The 21,896-nt window shown below is 39.9% G+C and overlaps 1 protein-coding gene across 1 annotated transcript; it reads left to right on the top strand.

Moving 5' to 3' along the window:
• Positions 1-926: 926 nt before the first annotated feature.
• Positions 927-19,077, top strand: LOC145779513 (ubiquitin carboxyl-terminal hydrolase 38-like). The gene is made up of 15 exons (XM_082591121.1): positions 927-1,488; positions 1,928-2,048; positions 2,436-2,565; positions 3,169-3,404; positions 4,747-4,869; positions 12,712-12,852; positions 14,088-14,281; positions 14,704-14,866; positions 15,341-15,416; positions 15,508-15,575; positions 15,726-15,882; positions 16,347-16,549; positions 17,351-17,501; positions 17,766-18,073; positions 18,741-19,077. The coding sequence occupies exons 1-15, from the start codon at positions 980-982 to the stop codon at positions 18,882-18,884; spliced, it is 2,724 nt and encodes a 907-aa protein (XP_082447247.1). The 5' UTR covers positions 927-979; the 3' UTR covers positions 18,885-19,077.
• The last annotated feature ends 2,819 nt before the right edge of the window (positions 19,078-21,896 follow it).

The raw sequence follows: 21,896 nt of genomic DNA, 5'->3' as shown, positions 1-21,896 counted from the left end.
CCACCTTACACTGTTGTACATGAGTAAGCCATTAAATTTACTGTCACATTTACGCGTTCAATAAATTTGCAAACTGGCGTTTATTAAGAGCATGAGATACAATATAGTTGACTATTTTTGTTACCACACTTACAACTTTTTGAAGAGATTTGATTGATTTGGCGCAAAGGGCTTCCTGATCTATTATGCAGTGAAATTCAACAAAGCTGCGCTTTAACTCCTGTTTTAGTAATTGAATAAATCCAACATGTTTCCCAATCATGCTGGGCGCTCCATCAGTCGTTACAGATACAATCTTCTCCATATCTATACCTAGCTCCGCAAATTCTTTCTTTAATTCAGCTGTGATACTGATAACGCACTACTACGGCTTTAGTTGTGTCAGACTGCAATATGGCAATTCGGTACGGTAGGCTACTAGATTAAAATAGGGTGGGGCCTTATTACAAATATTCAGTGAAACATTTATTCTTTGCTGAAATATTTGTTTAAATTTCATCATTTTAAAAAAGACAAGTGGGTCACTGAAAATCTGTGATGGGTCACTTCGTGACCCGCGGGTCAGTGGTTCGCCATCCCTGAACTAGAGCAATGACTTTGTAACTGACTCAGTGTTGTTTTTTTTTTGTAAAAAAACAGATTGGTGATGATTCATTTTTGGAGTTATTAAACTAAACCATGTGTTTGTATGTCCTCAAGTATTTTAGTTAGGTTATACATAGTACTTTTATTCTAAACAGTATAAGGCCATTATTTTCCTGTTTCAACATCAAATTAAGATTGTTTTGAAAGTTTCTCAAAATTCTCGTTAATTCCCAAAACTTCCATGGAAAGTTTCGGCTCTGAAAATTCCCAGGAATTTTGCAACCCTAAAAGGCAGTACTGAGCTTTGTTTTTAATGATGAATTCTAAATCAACAGGTTTAGTATTTATATTAGTTTTTTGCTGAAAAACTCTGAAATTGGCTCTAACACACTACATGGATGAAATTGTTCGAGGTTTGTTTCATTCCACACATCCGGAGCATGTAAAAAAGAAGTTTTTTAAAAAACTGAGGGCTTCTGCTGCAAATGGATTTAACAGTTTGTCTGTAAGCCAGCAACAAAATTTGCTTGATATCTGCATCTCATATTTGCTTCATGGAAAATCGAGTGAACATTATGAAGCTGTTTTGTTGTTGCAAGACTTTATGCCACTTTGTGAGAGTGGTTGTTATGACATTTTTGGAAGCAAGTTCTTTGAAAATATTGTTGTGGGCAAGTTTATACCAAGTCAATTTTCTTCCCTGTATTTTGAAGCACCTTCTACAAAAATTATTATATCTCGAAGAATTGTTCTACTTGATATTCTTCTCAAAGAATTTTATCGTAAAGAGTTGGCAAAGTTATTGGTTTATGTTCAAGTTTGCATTAAAACAGAAGTGATACGTTTATTATATGACAGTGTAGATCATGCAACATTTGCTCAACTATGCTCTTTTTTAACAAGGTATGAGATTTTCTTTTGTTTAATATAAATCTGTGCTAGGTTTTGTTGATACTTCAAATAAAAACTCACCAATGAAATGACTAAAATGTTATATGGTTTAAAGCTTTCAGCATTTATGAGTGGCCTGCCACTTTGCACAAGTTCAAATGCATGAAACTGTAAATCAGTGCACAGACACTAGTGAGTCTGTGTTGTACTATGCAAGGCATTTTACAATTAACATAAGATGAGAAAGAAGGCGCAGCAGCCATGTATTAATGCTTATTTCACAACAAAAATTACAGCCTATGGCTTAACAATTTAATAATTATTCAGCTTGACATGGGCTTCAGAAATTGATACCAAAACATTTTACCAATTTATTAGAGTTAAAGAAGTTTTGTTTTTCAACTGTGTAGTGTGTTCTTGCAACTGCTTACCATCCTTTTTGCTTTTACAGATATGAAGAATGCATGCCACCTTCTAGCAGGCGATTTGCTGTTTGCACAATATCGATACGAGCCATGAGTTCTTTTTTTCCGCTAGGCAATGATATGAAAAGCATTTCAAGTTATATTGAAGTACATCCAATTAACTAGTTGGAATATGTTGTCATATATATTGTTATTTTTTTGTAGATCTGTTCATGGATGCTTGGCATTTGGCAACAGCGAGGTGTACAGTTGCCTCCTCACTGGTGTTGGTTGCTTCAAACACAAGGGAATTGTGTGACTCACCAGTCTGTGTTTGTGGTGCCTGTCAAACAGTACAGCACATCATAAATCACTGTCTAGTGTTTCGACCTGTAGAACATGTAGATCTTATAGACCCTGATATGAAGACATTGCACTGGTTGCAACAATTGGGAGATGTTGCCTGAATTGCTGCCTCATAAGCAAGAAGATACTTTGACTGACAATTGGCAAGCTGGAGTAATTTTTGACAACTGATCATTATTTTTATTTCAGGATATTGATGAGATATCTAACTTCATCAACTGTATTTGGTTGAAAGAGCCTGCCACTGTTGATCCATCTCTATTGGAAGTTTTTAATATAATTTCACAAAGCACCATGGAAGAGCCATCTAATGCTTTAGGTAAAATTTCTCCTCTGATTAATTTTCGACTTAATTCACAGATATGTGTCTCTTCAGTTCCTTGCCATAGCAAGAACTTCATGGGATGTCTTAATCGCACATTTTACCCGCCTATCTTAGTTTGAATTAAATAGTTTTAATCTTCCCTTAGCACTACTCTTCCAGCTGTTTTAATTTACAACGATTCCTCACGTGTTATTGTTCATACAATTGAAAAAACTACTGTTCTGTTTACGCTTTTTGCAACACAGATGAACAATTGCTGGTGGACGCTTTCTACAATGAGCGCAGCCGCATACTAGTTGTTTACTCTGACACTATTTTTCTGACGCAATGCATTGTTTTGTTACTACTTCTGCATTTAAATTTTTCTTTTGACGACTGCCAACATCAAATTCGAAGGCTGTTGTATATATGACATTTTTGCTTCAAGGTACTGATGTACGTGTTTACAGTTATCTTGGAGGTCACAGACTCACAGTGTTCTTCTTGAAAGCTTGGTATCATTTCCTTTTGAATTAGAAATAAATAAAATTAACGATTCGATTGTAACTGTAACTTGTTGGACTTGTATTGATTTAAAAACTCACCTTTCATCCACAGGTTGCTTAGTTCGGCACATACCTGAACAGCTGATCAGCCTTGCTGTGGCGCAGATTGTCAACAAGACCGATGTATCAGACGTGGCGATGGCAACAGCACTGACACGCATGGTAGCTTGGCTGGGTTGGCCTAATGCAACCCAGGCACACTTGTGGGTCTTGGCTTTCCTGCAGGAACTAGCAAAAGCGTCTAAGTTCTCCATTCTGCGTAATGTCACAGTGAAGACAATCAAGCATGTAAGAATTATCGATGGTTACGAAGCAGTTATTTTATGAATTTACTTTTCAAATGTCGCAATCTTGGCATTAGAGCTTTGGCTGAAGGACAGCTGTCAATGTATGTGATCTACATTCACAAGAGCTAGTGGCCGAGATTTTGTTTAACTTTTAGTTTAACAAGTGCATACGATGCAAATGTAATAACCCTGAACAGGTGTTTCTGCTTTCTGGTACAAGCTTTACAGACTGATTTATAGTAACTTTGGGATGCTAAAAATCCGAATCTGCGCTCAGATTTCTATCACGTCAAGTTTTTGAGATATGAAACAACAAACGGTTATTTTTACCAAAATTGGCAAAAGTTGGCAGAGTTTATTACGCATATACTGCGGCATATTTAGTAATCCGTGCCATGGAGTGCACTAATTCTGAAATACACCCACAATCTATAATTTTGATACCAAATTGTTTTTTAACAAATAGTAATGACCAAGCGTAACCACTAACCAGGTATCCTCTTTGTCATGTTTTCAAACCACAAGAATTGAAGTAAACCTGTGGCCAGTTTTGCCTCCCTAGCACAAACCTTTGGCTAATGGCATTTGGCATTGCATTTATAAGTGATAAATGCAATGCCAACAATGTACCATTTGGCACAACTAAAGTATTTTTGCTGTCATATCTCAAAAGCCTGGTGTGATAAAAGAAATCCTTGTATGTTGATTCGGCCAAAATTACCTCGATCTGTTCTTGAAGTCCAAACAATATAAAAAGGAGTTATGTTGACTTGTGCAATTTAAAAATTTATATCAAGTTAAACTTGAAAATTAAAGTTATAAACAAACTTGAGGTATAAATACTTCAACTAAGTCTAAAGAATGTGATTATATTGCTAGATTGTAACATCATAATGATTGGTTGCAATTTAATGGCCTGCATTGGGTTGTAGCAGTGGTGTTTAACCTATCTCTCTTCTTGCCATCTTCATTAAATCACTAACCAGATCTCACGCTCCTTTCTAAAAAGGGGTGAAAGGTAGTTAGTCACCTACAATTAAAAATATTGCGTGAAAGATGAAAGTACGATTAAAAGGTGATGTTACTACGTATATCGAAATCGATTCTTAATATATATTACACTAATCTAAGAGTTTAGATTGTTGTGCAAATGCCAGTATTTGATAAACGCAAAATAACAAGGCCGATAAGCAAACACAGTTTCTAACGTCATTTTATAACTAACCGTAGAGATTCAGCATCCATGCACCCCCTAAAGATAGGTCGCCCACCCCTTAGTGGTGTGTGCACCCCGATTAAGTACCCCTGGGCTATAGGAAGCAAACAAGCCTCATCTGTCTTAGGTGTTCAACTGTCTAAGGTTTCCTGTGACGAGGACTTCTGCGATGCCTGTTCTCATCCACATGTTGATGAGCTACCAGGAGTCGGATGAAGCGTTCCGTTCCATTGTTCCCCTTCTCCCGGAGGTGAGAATATCCTAAAGGTATCATTCCATTTAAACCGGGAGCCAGGTCGATTTATTTGACTGTTTGGGTCAGTAAGGTTTGACAAGTGTTTCTAGACTGAAATTTTGTGTAGATTTCGAAACTAAAACCTCTTACTTGGACTGGTCTGACCGTTTTTGTTATATTAAGCATTTTCCGAGATGATACTTATCAATATCGCTATATCCGTATGTTATGTGAATGCATGCTTAAATTGCTTATCAAGATAGTATACATCACATGAAACAGGAAGAGTCAATAAAAGATGATTTTAATGAAAAGTAAATTCTAAATTAAAGATATAGGAACAACATGACTTGATATTATGATCAAAATGAACACTTTTTGTGTGGTTATACGCAACATGGTAACATGCAAAAAATTTCAATCACCAGACAAAATACTTTGTCATTTCTATATACCGGTAGCCTATCTAGTACACTCAGTAACTGTGAAAGGTAAATAGAAAGTTTAGATTTTACATCTTAGATAGAACATAATTATGAACATAGACATGTTAACATAGCAAAGTTCCAAAGCCTGAAGCAAATCTATCACAGACCCTTGTACGTAGGCACCGTAGCCTCTTATAGGACAGTTGCTTACAAACGACAGCTTTAAACAAAAACCGATTAAAGTTTGTATTTACAGAAGGTATTTCGTGGGTGCTGTAGGCTACTTAGAACTGCAACTTATGCCAAAGCTGAACAGAAGCTAAATCAGGGACATACATTTGAATTCGGACCTACCTCTCAAATGAACAACTAATTTTCTTCATTTGAGTCCTCAGTTTCCTTTGCTTCTCTTTCACTATCATTTTCTTCATCAGGGACATCTTCAATTTGATCCCTGAGACAACCAGGAACCATAGGACCTGTGAACCAATTCAGAATGTAGGCCTAACCTACATTTCCTTTTTCTTACTCAATCCGTTACCATGTGGATCAAGCTGATGAATGTCGCTTTCATCTGCTGACTTCCACATGTTGGCAATGAAGTTTGCACGAAAGACATTTTGCTTGAGGGTTGCTTTGCAAGGAGGAAGCATATATGGCTCCATTCGTTTGATATTTTTCAAAGAAGTGTTAGGGTCTTTGGATTGATACTTCACATTAAAGAGGCTGAAGCGAGCAATGTTAACGTCTTTAACCTTGCTTTGTCCATACATAACACATACAAACTCTTCCAGCAGAAGGTAGGTGTCTTCAGCCATTGTTGAAGAGCCAAGTTCTCCAAACGTTTTTTTGAACCTTGGAGAATTATCTACAATATTCAATGGACGATTGAACGTACTTTTCCTTTGCCCTTGAATAAAGGAGAGTAGTCGCAGCCAGTGAACGCAAGCAAACCTGGTAATGCTTCACAATGTGTCTGCCAGCAATGTTACATCAATGTACCTGCGACTGTTGTTGTTTGAATTTTCTATGTCCATGTATGTTGTGAGGGAATTGTGAAGAAAGGGGCGTTCTTCCCGGCTATCAGCACAAGGCTGAGCACTCACTAGTACAGCGAGCAGTTGTGATTTACTAACCATAACGGTATAGCTTCCACGCTAGCCATTCAGACCATCCAATCAACAATATGTTTCTCGGCAGCCGATTTGTAGCAAGAATTGACAGCGATAGACACCGTGTTTCGCCCATGAGGCTGGGCTCGTCAGTATCGCACCACTAGGTGTTAAACTGTTTTATTCGCATCAACAGCGCACGGGTACAAATAATTGACACGGCGAGAGAGCACAAACAAACATAGCCAGGTCGAAGACTTTCAGAAACCGACCTGCCACACCCGCGGCGGCGGGGAGCGGCGTGATTTAGGGGTGACGATGCACCCGGAGGGGTAAGTCCACCAGCTTAGGTCGCGTGGGCCAGGCTGGGGAGTCGAGGTACCTGTGGAGGGAGAGTGTGGATCGAAAACGTTACATGACCCGTCCACAAATTTAGAATGGCGGAGCAGGCCAGGGAGACAGGCTCTTTCTGCATTGCCCAGAAAGATGGCCTGCGACGGGCCGGGCGACCCGTCGCGTGTGGATGCTGGAACCGGCAGTAATTGACCGCCGGACGGCGCCCACATCTCCCTCACGCGACCTCGGCGCAGGTACTTGACTCTTATACCCGGTCTGCCAGTAGGCAGAGCGGATAAAATTGGGGTCTACCATGAGCAAGAGAGTCAACTATTTAAGGATAATTTGGCTCTCGTGGCAGACGAAATTCAAATAAAAATGTGGAGCAGAGGCTCGATTAATCAATAGAAACAAAAAATATAGGTGGGAATGTAATACATACTCACTGGAGAAGAGTAAGCTTTGATTCGGCGAGCATGGATGTGCACTGGCCAGACGTTGAGGCAGGTTCGCCCAGCTGGGTCGGGAGTAGTGTTGGGCGATATATCGAATTTTCGATACGATACGATATCTTTTCAATATCGATATTTATTTCAATATCGTTCGATATTTTAACTATTACAGCCCTAACTCGTAACTGCAAACCCCTACAAAACCGTTGCCGAGGCCAAACGGCAAAAGTTGAAATTGCATCGGCAATTGCTATGAACGTTTATTACTGTACTAAAAAATTGTTCCAAAACATGTAAAACGAGAAGCGAAAAATATACTAGAGTAGTCTATCCCGACCGCACAGTTTGATTTGTTGTGATGTAATAATACCAAAAGTAGCGATAAAGCGAGCAACGCGACACGCACGCTGTTACGATAATTCACGTTGAATAACTCACGGGGAGGAAAAGTAAGTTAATTTTGGGTTGATTCAACGTTCGAGTCAGCACAAATCGATTTAATTTTTCCGGCGGGTTATATTGCGTAACAACGATGCCCAATCAGAAATTTACGTTTGTTTTACATTAATTCAACATCTAGCGACGTTGAATTATCATAAAATAACGTTAATTGCTCAACCAAGTACCGGTAACAAATTAATAGCTTCCTGCGAGAAGATTGCCTCAATTTACGTGTGCACTAACATAATTTCGGCACAATTGGGCTACTGCGAGCAACACAAAGTCTGTTTGATGAAGAACTAGATGTCAGAATCGGTATCATCAGAGGATGAGGTTGTCGTGTCATCACTGGAATCGGTATCATCAGAGGATGAGGTTGTCGTGTCATCACTGGAATCGGACACATCAAGAGGCTCATCGCTTGGCTGTAAATCTACACTGTCTTCGCCGTTGTAGCGTGTAATATAGCGTCCACGTTTAGCCGCTTTCGTGCTTTGATACCCATCCACACGCCTCTTTCGCATAGCTCCATCAGGGAGTTGACTTAGGAGCAAATGTATGGCTGTGGCATAACGACTGGGAGGAATGTCTGACCCTAACCTTGCAAGCGCTCGTGTGGCCTCAGCATTTTTATTGCCGACGCTAATGCGCCATTCATGCATCTGCGTCGGCAATCACCTCGACACTTGCCGACACTAATTTCAAAGATTGAGAAACTCTTTTCTTAGTTAGAACAAAAATATCGAAAAGTATCGAAATATCGAGTATTTTTTCAAATATCGTATCGTTTTGTTTTTTTCAATATCGCCCAACACTAGTCGGGAGGCTAGCGATCGAAACCAGAGGCACTGATAGGCTACATTACCAGGAAAAAGTAGAAAATTGGGGTGGAAATTTTGAGGCTGCATCGAGTTAATCAGGGGATCGTGTTGATCAATGCATTGAAAGCAGAGCGAGGTTGATCCGAGCGGGCAAGAACAGCGTTACAAGGCGAAGGCAGCGTAAGATAATTCGAAACAATTGATTGGTTAATACATAGAAATATAGTGATGATTGAAGTTACTTAATTGCTGGTATTCGACCACCGCTTTACCAGTCAGTTAAACTCTTATCTTTGTGGAAAGAAAAGAGCCAACAAAACCAGCAGGCGCCAGGGCAGAGGACATTGTGAAGAAAGGGGCGTTCTTCCCGGCTATCAGCACAAGGCTGAGCACTCACTAGTACAGCGAGTGTCTATCGCTGTCAATTCTTGCTACAAATCGGCTGCCGAGAAACAACTTGTGAGGGAATTGTTACAACTGGCATGATACAACAGAATCATCAGTACATCGGTGTCATTTGCTCTTGCAGTGATGATGTGGTTGGGGTTGAGGATGTGAATATGCTTCACATGCTGCATCATCCTTTTATCAGCTTCGATGTGGGAACTCACAAGTGGCTTGTACTCTTTCCTCGTCACGTGTCCATCCTCAACAGTATACACGAAACAGTTGTCATCAACAGCATAGAATAGTTTCTTATTGCCCAGTACATCACAGTACTCATCATCACACTACTGTGGAGCAAGGAAGCGAAGAAGGGATGTTTTAAACGAAGAGGACGACAAGGCTGTAGAGAAGTTCCTTGGCGTAGTCTGCTCACTACCGGTGATGTTGAAACCAGCCATTGAACCACAATCACTGAAGCCTCTGACACGCATGTCTCGCTCTAACCCCTTAATACTCGTTCCTGTGTATGTGTCACTGAAAAACTGAACCTCCCTAGCAGATGTTCTACATACGTTTGTTAATATACATGTTGCTACTCGTTTGAACTTAATAGTTAGGTTGCTCAAACATCTGATAAAATACTTGGCATCAATAATTAAGACATCCACAGATTTAAGTGCTGTAGCCTACTTTCAACCTTTCCTTCCTATTTGTGCTAAAGTGTAGACTTTGAAGTAGAACTCATTAAATCATCGACATTTCCAAGGCACAAAGGGACCGAAGTTAAGGGATACTTAAAGACAATTGGTTAATCACTACTCAGTATGAGTTGTCACAGCAAGAAAAAGTAGTCGCCCAAACAGGTCTCTTGTCCCTTTCACTTCTATTATTTTCTTTCCTTATTCACCACATTTGCTTTTTCAGCATCATATGAGAAGTTTTTGACTACTTTCCTGTGGATTGGTGACTCAAACCTGGAGGTGGATATCAAGCAATTTATCTTGAACTCAGAGTACATCTTCTCGCCAATCCTCTGCACTTGCAGAAGCTCACTTGTGACTTCCTCAGATGCAGATTTTCCACTTCCAATAGAATACAAAACATCATTCTCAACAGGATCTGCAAATGGATTCATAGTTGTGTCCACAACAATGAGGATTTTTTTTCAAATCTGATGTATCTGTCTTGACTCTTGATGATTTCAGCTCTTGAACAGGTTCTTCAAGTTGAGCTAATCCTGCTTTCATCATCAAGCTTCCATCAACAGCACTTCTTGTTGCTCTAAGAATATTCTACCTCTTACGTGCACCAAAATTCTGTGTCATCGATGCTATCCCTGTCAGTGTTGATGCAGCATCTGCATTTACGGTCTGTTCCAAGGTAAGATCAACATAACATCGACTGAATGCTTTTGATCTTCTTCTTCGTCGTATGAGCTGTTCTTCCGGACTATATGTTTGGGCATGATGTCATCAGCCACTCGACAGTTTCGTCATCCAGGGCCTTCAGTCGAAGCGTTCCATGTGGTGGTTGATGAATCTTTGTCTGATGCTTAAAGATGCAACTGATCTTTCAAACCAGGGTGAGTGTTCTCAATGTTCAGCAGCTTCATTCCATACAGGGTGATCCATCTGGCGTAGCTGTGGTGACCAGTTGCAAAGAACAGGGGAATCATCTTGTCAGAGAATAAGTGAACAAATCTAAGTTACTGATCCTCACAGCTCTTGTGAGCATTTGGTAGAGCTCCACCAACTTGCAATACTGCATCCAAAACTGAGCTGTAGCTCCATGCTTGCCATTCAGTGTATCATTTGTGTATTTCTCATAGGCTGAGAGAAAGTTTATGTATTCTTCATGACTCAGTTTCGTTCATCAGGCCAGGTGAAGGCCGAAGGGTTGTTGAGAAGTAGCTGAAGAAGTTCCATCACAAGAACAATGGATGTGTCAGCTTGAAGGAGGAACATTTCCAGATGCATTATTCTGAAAGCGACTGCAAGGAGGGGATGAAGTCTCTTTGCTGGATTGTAAGATGTTCCTTTCAAAAGACCATTTAGTGAGCCTAATGCAGGTACTCCACTTTCCACTAGAATGTGGTCACCCCCCGAACCAGAAAGGATGTATCCCAAGCACTTGAAATATGCTAAGTTGATGTGGAAGGTAAGGAATATCACAATCTTGAACGTCTAGAGTTCTACGCTTCAGACAAGTTGATGGCGTCCCACTCTGTTTATCAGCAGATGATCTTGTCACTTTTTCCTTTACTGGTGGTTAATAATGAAAATCTGTGTCTTCAGAGTTGCATGCAGATGTGGTTACAGATTCACCTTCATCCTCAGCTGTGTGTAAACCACATTCTGTGTTGTCAGACAGCTATCTGTCTTTCACTGTCCCAGTTCTTTCCCTACAAACATTTTGATAAGCTATACCGAGGGTGTCGCGAAGAGAGTTGCTTTCATCCAATGCAACGGTAACATCCATTGTTTCAGTCAAGTTATCATTATTGCCAAAAGCTGTTTCGTTGTCTCCCAATCAATAACAAAACCTAAACATTGTATGTATTGTAGCCTATATATTACTGTTTCATGTCACTTTTGTGTTTTGTTTTTTGATAAGTAAACAATTGATTGATTGATTGAAGCCAGTCCGGATAATAAATTTGCAATATTGAGTAGTCCATCAGGTGTAGCAGAATTCCTATTTGCGATATTTGATATTTATATCAAAGCATGCCGCCGATTTTTATGAAAGATGGGTTCAAGTGGATAATTGTCAATTATTACATCATACTGAAGGAGACTAAATGAAAAGAAAGTGGAGGTTACGTTCGGACCACATGGGAATGGACATTCAATATTCATATCATAAACTTCATACTAAATCTCCTGACAACCGTTTCGACCTTTCTGTTCTCATAAGTGAAGCTGAGCGTTGTAGTATATTTTCAATCACTGCGCTCGCCACCACCGACCATGAACTATGCACTATGTCGACCGACAGTGGCCAACTGGCCATGTCTCCAGATAGAGTAACACAGAGACTAATTCAGGAGTTTATGACTTTTTTAGTAACCCACCCAGAAAACAACATTAATATCATATTTCAAGCTAGGCTAGAATTTAATTTCGAAGATCAGTGAAGTTTCACTGCGTGTTAATCATGTCACAATGAAATAAGCATTTTTCTTGATAAGAGTATAACAACAGGTCTTTACTGAGAAAACGGTCAGACCAGTGCAAGTAAGAGGTTTATTTTCGAAATCTACACAAAATTTGAGTTTAGAAACACTTGTCAAACCTTACTGACCCAGGCAGTCAAATAAATCGACCTGGCTCCCGGTCTAATTTGTTTGATCTGTCATGGACCCACACTCAGCTGCGCATCATAGAAAGTGATGGAAGGGCTTTTATCGATCATTGCCGATAGTGTTGATGATTGACACAACAAAATTATTCAATGGCGTTACATTTTGTTAAAAGTCTAGCATGAAATTTTGTATGCGTGATTTTTATGCTTTACGATTTTATTTTAGGTATCTATCTATAACATAAATTTTACTTTTATAAATACGAAAACTTAACAGGAAAGAATAACTTTTTTAAACATGTTTTGTTTCCAGTGGATGTGTGCATGGCAAGCAAGCCACCTGGAATTAGAACATAGTTCCTACTTCCTAGTAATTGTTGAATGTTCTAAAGTTTAAGGAAACTTAACCTAACCTTTTTAGATAAAGCTGAAAAATTCGTTTTTGATGTGTTGTTTCCAGCCATGGTTGTTTCCCATGCTTTCTCTGGCGGTTTCACCGTCTGTTACCCAGCTAGCTCATGTTTCACATGATGAAATTTTAGTTGAATTCTAACTGAACGGATGATGCTTACCACAGATGATAGCAAGGATCGAAAATGAACATGACCTTAAGAATAATGAAACTTTTTTGAATCAACTTTCAAACTTGTCTCACTGCATGATGCGGCTACACAGTGGGTTTCCTGAGCTATACAGCCCCATCATCGAGGCATTAAAGGTAAGAATGATAGTATATTTTTAAATCTCATATTTCACTCTACTTGGCAACGTTTATTTTAATTCACATCTTTTCCGATTGACTAAATTGAGCCTAAACATGAACGAAGGAAGTTTATCTGCAACTTATAAGCTTAATGGGTTGACTGCAGAGTCGACATTAGGTTTGAATCCGTCATATTTTTTTATTTTACCATTTGATAGCAAGTAGGGGAGAAGCTTTGTTAGTTAGTTGTTAACAATTCACACAAGACACTAGCTTTGAAGATTTCTTCTGTGATTGACTTTTGCGACAGAAATATTTTTTGAAATCTTAATAGATTCGCATACCAGTGAAAGTTTTAAGTTGAACCTCTGGTTGAGATGGGAAAAGGTTCATTTCACAAGCCTTAAAGCAGCCGGCGGCCATCGCGGCCATGGCCGCTAAGTAGTGCTTAAATGACCGCCAGTGCTACCTCCTCAGTCGACCAATTTGGCCCCCGATTTTTTCTAGCTAAATATTTAACTTTGCAATAGAATAATCGTGGATTAATTGTCGAAAATATCTAGTATCAAAAAGTGACGAAGAATTAGGTCAGCGAGTCATAATCACCACTGTTGTATTGTGCGGAAACATTTGCTATTGTATGGAAGAAGCTATTGTATTAAAAAGGAGACCCACTATGCGTTAGTTGACATCCGAGGGGAAAACACGTTTCTTCAGAATTGAGAAATGTTTCCGCTGTGTGTTAGTGACTTCACACCCTAAATGGTGACATCATAATAGTATAAATGCCATGGTCAGGTTTTTTGAAAGGCGGTATGCAGTTGAAACAATTTAGTGTCGTTAGATGGTCCCGCAATACCGGATTACAATCCCGATGAAGCAGTTATTGCGTGGTGCAACGATTCTATAGCAGGACGTCGCTCAGACTTCAACAACACTAAGTGATCATTTTGACATTGTTGCAAGTTTAATTCTATTTACTTGTACTATCGTTATTTGTATTTTGGCCTCCAAGCACGCAGATTTGGCCGCCGAGAAGGAGCTCCCGGTAGACCACGATGGCTGCCGAAAAAAAAACGAGTTTTAAGGCCTGATTTCAAATACAGTAGAACTCGCCTATAGTGACACCTGAAAGCACTTTCGGAATAATGTCACGATAGCCGAATTCAACTGTAATTCCAACAGATTTCTGTAAATGCCGCATGATGTTCATCAGCGTTCGCTAAGTTCTTCTTTTTGTTATGTCTTAGATGTATCCAGTCCCAACTTTAAAAGCCATGGAGACTGCCCTATCATTCAGCAAGTGGACTCCCTTGCATGGACATATAGTTTGCGAAGGAGACTTTGTTTCACCCAGGAAAGCGTGTGATAAGGCGGGATTAGTCAACCTAGGAAACACGTGTTACTTGAACAGCATCGTCCAAGCTCTGTTTATGGTTGACGAGTGAGTACAAGATAGTTTTGGTGCAAAGCTTTAAATTTATTGCAAACGTTAACAAGATGGTTCTTGTATGTAACAAATCATCTTTGCATTATTAAATATATACTGTACAGTTTCAAAACAAGATGCATGTGCCGTGCCAATCGTGCCATGTGGTAAACGAAGACACCGGCACGACTGTCTTCTCATAGAGCTTGTAAGACTGTCAGCGATCTATATTTAGATTTCGTTAATCCGACCTAGTCGATTTTGTCCAGGATGTCGATTTAGCGGCATTATCCAATTTATTGGAAGCGAAAGCAGTGAAACCCATTTAGTCTGTTTGAAAGATGTGTATTGGAGGGTATCCGGTTATTAAGATTCTTTTTAACAATGCCTACCTATGTCAAGGTAATATAGATTCTAGAATTGATATTGCTATTTAGGTTTCGTTGTGCGATGTTGGAAGAGATCTCATCACCTTCCTCCATAAGCGGATGCTTAGCAAGATCGTTTGCATTCCTCCTCCTCACGGAACGCCCTTCATACAAACCGACCGACCTGTTCGACAAGTCCAGGCCTCCATGGTTTCACCCCGGAATGCAACAGGTTGCTCTCATCTTGTTGAAGTTTTTCTTCCTAACTTGGTTGAATATTTATTCTTCTGACCTTGAAAGAAAGGAAACAGTCTTTGGTACTATTGTCTTCCAAGTAATAAATGTTTTCAAGTTATTGCCTGTAGTAAGTTGAATTTCTTTTACGTGCATGTTTAACGTTTGATGTCATTAAATGATATGAGATGTTCTACTGGTGCAAATTAAGCTAAACTATCACAAGATGTATACAGTGACAATCTACTTTTTTTCATGTCATAATTCATGTCATAATTACAACTTTGCTCAATTTTGTTAGAGATAAGCCCCATACAAAAATGGCCGTTGTAACATTGTCAGTGACAACAACAGGGACCGAGCCCCCTTTCAATAAGTTTGAAATCAAGTTTGTTTTGATACAAAATGATTTATATTTTCTTATTACATGCCCACTATTCTCACTAAAATTTTGTAAATATTTCTGCTTAAGGATTGCACTGAGTATTTGAAGTATCTCCTTGGCCAGCTGGAAAAGGAAGAGAAGATGGCGTTCACATCTGAGGATGGTGAGCAATCTTTGTCTCAACATTTCGCAACCTGATCTTATGTCTGGTTATTAGAGATCCATGTAAGCCAACGAAAATCTTTCAACTCTAGTTTCAGACAGACGTGCAGTGGACTCGGCAAAGCGTGACCCTCAGACCGACAGTGACGTTTCGAAGAAGGTAATTTTACTGTGCTGGAGCATGAGCCATGACTTCTTTGCCATTGCAAGCCCTCTAAGCTTAAGTGAAGTTTTAATTACATGCAAGCAAATTAACCTGCTATTGGGACAATTGCTGGTCCAACGATGAATTGACTGAATGTTCTTTCAGTCCCTTACGACAGTTGAAAGATTGTTTCATGGTAAAGTGAAGAGCACCATCAAGTGTACACTTTGCAACACTACGTCATCGCGTGAGGAAGACTTCGCAGACTTTGCACTTCCCCTGCCGGGTACCACGCCATCTAGCGGCCTTCTTACTTCTTCAGGTATGCCAAAGGAAAGCTACATTCTTATGACTTCTATCTGGCGTGTAGCTTAAAGTGATGCTTACTCATTGACTGTTGAAGAGTTGATTTGTGATATACAGAACTTGAACATGGCTAGAAGGCTCGTCATTGCTCGAAGCTGCATTACTTTTTGTCGGACTCTCTTCAGAAGTTTGTCGAAATAATTTGAACCTAAATGTGGTAAGGTGTTTATAGATAGAAGGAAAAAAAGATTGATTAGCTAAAATTTACATTCTTTTTTCTTTCTATGAATATTAAATACCTTACCACATTTAGGTCGACTTTACTCTGACAAGCCCCTGAAGAAAGTTACACAGCTTCGAGCTATGACAAACCTTCTTCTCGCCATATTGTTTGTCAACGAAAGTGCGATCTTTGCTTGGTGTATACATTTTTTCTTATCAAGTTCGCCTGCTTTGCTACAAGTAGGTCTTGTGATTTAGTTGCGGATCCCTCACCAGCATCTTCAGGAGATCTACCGATGCAAGATCTCCCACCAGCATCTTTAGGGGACCAACCGATGCAAGGTGAAGCGGAGGAGACGAGGAATCATCATCAATTGAAGGATCTTCTCCATGGAGCGTTCGTTGATGAGTTGTTGGACGGGGACAACCAGTACCGGTGCAATCAATGCTGCGGATTAACTGTGAGCCCGATGTTTAACCTCGCGAAAATCCACTCGAAGTGTTAGTGTGCTTTGGCTACAAGGTTGCGTTATTCGTATCGGTTCTGTGTGTTCGTTCATCGCAGCCATGCCATGCTCTTATTCAGAGGTTTACGAACTCTTTCAGCTTGCCGTGCACTATAAAAATAAAACCGAGGTACATTACAAATATAAAAGTTTCGTTGTCCCCAGGCATACCCGCGTCTTCCGTCAATTCCAAGAAGTCTCTCCCGTGTTTTGCTTTTGATTCTATTTGTCATATACATTAGAAAACCAGTCACACAGTCATGAAGATGACAAGATTATTTTGATGCCTTTCGTATCTGCCATAACATAGATTGTAGAATGTAGCTGATATACAATAGTCAAAACTCATCCAAGCTGTTTTGGGAACGAAACGGGTCGTTTCCTGACACAAAGATTTGCTGTTCTTCGGCATTGTTGTTGCTTGATTGCAAATGGATTATATCTACCAAAAGTATAATTAGTTCCTGGCACACCAGTACACGGAACATTGCTTTCAACTCGTCCCAAGCAGTTTCGGCGACTCCTCAATTGAACGCTCAATTTCACTCTTGCTAGCACGCAGTGTCGATGGTCATAAATCTTAAATCTTCATCGGACTCAGTGCGCTGGGTGTGGTCGGACATAACTAGCGGGATGAATTTATTTTTAGAAAGTCAGCCAACAAGAGTTGCCTTAAAGCAATCCGTAATCTTTTGTATTTCCTAATTGCCTTCTTTATTCATGCACCGTCATCAAGTAAATAATTTTGTGTTGAAGAACGCGGTGAAAACCGTCACCATGACTGCTCTACCACGCCACCTACTGCTTACTCTACTTCGAACGACTTTCAACCCCCAGCAGCAAAGCAAGAGTAAGCTGATGGACGAAGTTGATGTGCCAGAAGACATCCAAGTACCACTTTGTGAAGGTGACTCAATATTGGTATACCTATGCCATGTTCGACTACATCACCAGTGCACATTTCTGAGTTTTTAACTTGTCCAAGAAATGTTGGTGCTTGTGAAGGTGATGCTGTGGAGCAAGCAGCTAGGCTTCAGCGTGGTTTTATGTCGTCACAGATTTGGTGTTTTAATAATCTGAATTGCGAAAACCAACGCCGCTCATTTTGTAAACGCAATTTATCTCTAACGATATATTAGAGATGTGGTTCAGGTTGTAGTTTGTCTTGTAGGTGATGAAACTAAACTTGTGGATTACACGCTTATTGCCATCGTGGTCCACTCCGGGTTGTCAACAGACAGCGGCCACTATTACAGCTACGGGAGGCAGGGAGGTTCCTGGTTTCTCTTCAACGACAGTCACGTGTCTGTGACTTCATTCGAGGACATCTCGCGATCCGCGTCCCAATTTGCGAGGGACACAGCTTACGTCCTCGTCTACACTCAAAGTGTTGTCATGGCTACCGTCAATGGGGTGCGGCATGTGATTGGGCAATCGCTTCGTGATGTCATCGACGCAGACAACCGTTTGTTTCAAAAGGTAACGTCACAAATTGGCAGCACGTCACTGAGTTGTTTGTTATTGTATGCTTCTATCTGTACATTATCTCTTTACAATGGTGCGCTCGCGAATCCAAACCTTATTTTCCGTGTCACCAGTTTTTAATTTAGTTTTAACGTAACCTAGTTTCCTGTCAATTGCTTAAGCAGCGAAAAATTGGTTTTGAAATAGACGTAGGTCGGGGAACTGCAGTTACAATCCAAGCATTTTTTTTGAAAGTGGAGTTAATAATTGTGTACCATCCTCAGTTGCTGTTACCTTTTCAAAATGTGATTTTTAATCGAATTAACTATCTTTGTTAACTTTATCAAGTTATTAAAATAATTCTCTTGAGTTGTTCCGTTACAAGTGAGCCAAGTGCGTGCATTCAACTTACTGCGTCATCGTACCGCGTATCTTACAACAGGTGAAGGCATACTTATTACTTAGACTACGTTTAGATTGGAATCTTCCTGCAGCATCCCCTCATGTCACCACTGTGCTGCAGCACTTCCAGTAATGATAGAAAACATATTTCAGTTGTGCCCGGTATATCCGCCGTAAGGCGCACTTGGTCTCAGCGGCTTGGAGCTCGCATGGCGTGCCGCTATTGCAGTGGCTCCCTAACTCCGCGAAAGTGTTACTATGTCACTGTGTTTACTTGCAGGAGATGGAAGAAGCCAAGAAGAGATCAACGAAGAAGTCTTTTCCGAACGTGTTAGGGTGGAGGGATGATGATAACCCCCCTCCTCCCCCATCATGTGGAGGGGGGATTGGCGGGGAAGGGTTTTCTAATCGCTTTGTATTTTAGATGTCATCAAGATAATTTGCTGTGGCTCATGTGCAAATCTCAATCATTGCTATGCAAAAGTGACCGATGTAGCCTAAGTCGCGTTTTGCATGGCGCTGTCTTTGTGTATTCGCTTCGACATAAATTTATTTGATCGTTTCATCACTGTGCAAGTCAAGAAGTTGCTTTTAATGAATAAACTTTTTTTCTGGTAGCCTCCTAATGTGAATTTGTAGCAGATTAATTCTGTTTGGAAATGTATTTTGAAGACCGGTCTGTACGAATGGATGTCTCCATTGCAATTGCCGGGCACGTAGACGCGTGGAGCTTAATGTAGCAGTAGGGTCGTTGGGATGCATAGCCCTAAGAAATAATGTCCTTCTTCGCGACGAAGAAGTCCTTTATTTGTTGGTCCCAGACTGGATCGTACTATTTGCGAAGACTTATACGTCTTGCTACGATGTAAAAGATAAGTCATCACGCCTGCGAAACATCCATGATGCGGTTCGGGTTCCTTCCTTATTGCCATTTTTTCACACGTTGAAATGCAAAATTTTGGTAAAAGTTGTGTCGAATTTTACTTCCAACTGGGCTACTTACACCACATTGATGGTATTCAAGACAATGAAAGTTCATGTTTTTTTGTTTAGGCTACGTTAGCCCACTTATCAAATTCATCATAACTTCGCGTTTCAAAGTTTGTCGATTCATTCAGTTTCTCGTTTGATTGTAGACGTGCAGATTGTATAATAAGCATTAATTATGGATATTAATCAGTAGCCTACATAAGCTAAAGGTAGCCCAATCCCAGTTATAAAAAAAAAACAGAACCTTTCCAAATGGCCTCCATAGGTTCAAGAAAATACAGCAAATCGGCCACCCCCACCAGTGGGGAACAAGCCGATGATGGATTGTGATGACAGCAGGTTGTGTTTTGCATATAGGCTACTAGGCTATAGTACATTTGCATCAATTTCATTTTATTTTAGAGACAAAAAAGTAAACTTTCCTTTGTGATTTTGTTAGCAATTCTCACTCGTTCGATTTTTTAGCGATGTCTTGTTTTAGGGGGCCGGCGTAGTAAAGTCCCGAGGGGCCGGGAATGTAGGCCTAATTGGTAATTTGGCCGAGTGGTTAGCGCGTTGGGCTCGCAGTCGAGAGCCTGTATGTTCGACTCCAGCCACCCGCACTTGCTGTTGTTTCTCTGGGCAAGAAACTTTACGATAATTGCCTCTACCCAGTGATCGATTTCGAGTAATGAGTAGTACCAAATTTAAGTCATAAATAGAGTAGACAACAGGAAACAGACATTGCAGTCGGCTGCAGCGTGGGTCAGGTGTACGTCGGAAGGCGTACACCGATGCATAGCGCTCAAGTCCGCTTTCCCGCAATGCAGGATAAAGATAAACAAACAAACAAATTTACCTTGATTTGAATGTGGTTGGATAAATCATTTAATTCATTGGCAACACTAAGTTTTATTTTTATCATGATAGACGCCTTTTTTAATTATTTGACAAAATTAACGAGGCAAAGCGGTCATAAGCCAGGGATATCTAAAGAAGGGGATACGAAGGTTCTCAACGATTAGGCTACCTTATTTTCACGACACTACCAGGTTTGTAGCGAGACATGCGGTTCTTTTTTTAAATTGAAGAAAGTGCAGCTGGTAGGCTACAGAAGACAGTTAGCAAATGTTACGTAGAGCATAATTATTTAAAAAATACTTGTTTGGAAAGACAGTTGAAAAGTTACTAGTGAGCTGTTTTTTTTTAAAGCTTTTGCAGTAGGCTAGATGTAAAGCAAGTACCGTATACGGGTAGTTGAATTAACAACTAACAAGTAGGCTAACCATGAGTACCTATTCATTTTATTTTTTTAGTAAACAGTAAATTTTTTGTTTGTTTGTTTTATTATCTTTATCCTGCATTGCGGGAAAGCGGACTTGAGCGCTATGCATCGGTGTATCCTACGCCTTCTGACGTACACCTGACCCACGCTGCAGCCGACTGCAATGTCTGTTTCCGGTTGTCTACTCTATTTATGACTTAAATTTGGTACTACCCATTACTCGAAATCGATCACTGGGTAGAGGCAATTATCGTAAAGTTTCTTGCCCAGAGAAACAAGTGCGGGTGGCTGGAGTCGAACATGCAGGCTCTCGACTGCGAGCCCAACGGGCTAACCACTCGGCCACTGCTGCCGACTCGGCCACTGCTAATAGCGTAATGCAGGTCATCATAACAAGATTTACTAAACTACTATCGGTGCCAATTGTCATTTTGCCATAAAAAGATATTACTTACCATAAACAGAAGCCCTTTTATTGTCAAACGTAATAAAAGTCTACGTATCCCTTTCTTTAGATATCCCTGATACAAATCTTGAAAATATCAGCTGAAAGCTATAGTAATAGCCTGGATATATGTTGTTAACTTGTTGTTTGGTTTGTAATTTTTATGCGCATTGTTTTCGCTTTGATGGTCAGAAATAAAAACAATTGAACTGATGAGTATGAAAAGGTAAAAATAAAACGGGGTAACTTTATTGTTGTGACGTGTCATGTGAACTGTAGTGTGTCGTGTACAGAGTTGCCAGGTTGGTGTTTATAAAACCTACTTTAGAGATTTGATGCCTTTGACAAGCAAGAATTTACATTTTTTACTGAAAACTACGATCATAATCTGGTTTAAATATAATTTTAACTATTTTATTTTCAATATTTCCGAGAAATAGAGGTTATAATATTGCCTAAGTAGTTTATGCAGAGTTTGTTTATTTTGTAAAACAATATTAATTGATTGATTGATTGAATTAGGTTGTCATTCAATACTACATGTGTGCTTCTCTGTTTTTGTTTCATTTTTTGCTATTTGTTTTTTTGGGTTTTGTGGCCGTGCTAACTAACTGATATATAGCCTACTACATAATTTTTCATTCAGGCACGTTTTAAACCTTTTAAGGTTTTGCCGCCTTTTCCCGTTCGTTAACGTGCTGGTAGGTTTATATCAATTTTTGTAGTTAATATTTTTT

Source organism: Aplidium turbinatum, chromosome 11, assembly GCF_918807975.1.
Source record: "Aplidium turbinatum chromosome 11, kaAplTurb1.1, whole genome shotgun sequence".
Taxonomy (NCBI): Eukaryota; Metazoa; Chordata; class Ascidiacea; order Aplousobranchia; family Polyclinidae; genus Aplidium; species Aplidium turbinatum.
Note: the sequence above shows the minus strand (reverse complement) of the source record. Positions and strands in the feature narration are given on the sequence as shown.

Excerpts from the sequence above, each read along its gene's own strand:
- LOC145779513 (XM_082591121.1), top strand. The coding sequence starts at position 980 with ATGGATGAAATTGTTCGAGGTTTGTTTCATTCCACACATCCGGAGCAT. Across the intron at positions 2,566-3,168 it reads AGAGCCATCTAATGCTTTAG|GTTGCTTAGTTCGGCACATA; the intron begins GTAAAATTTCTC and ends TTTCATCCACAG. Across the intron at positions 15,576-15,725 it reads ACAGTGACGTTTCGAAGAAG|TCCCTTACGACAGTTGAAAG; the intron begins GTAATTTTACTG and ends ATGTTCTTTCAG.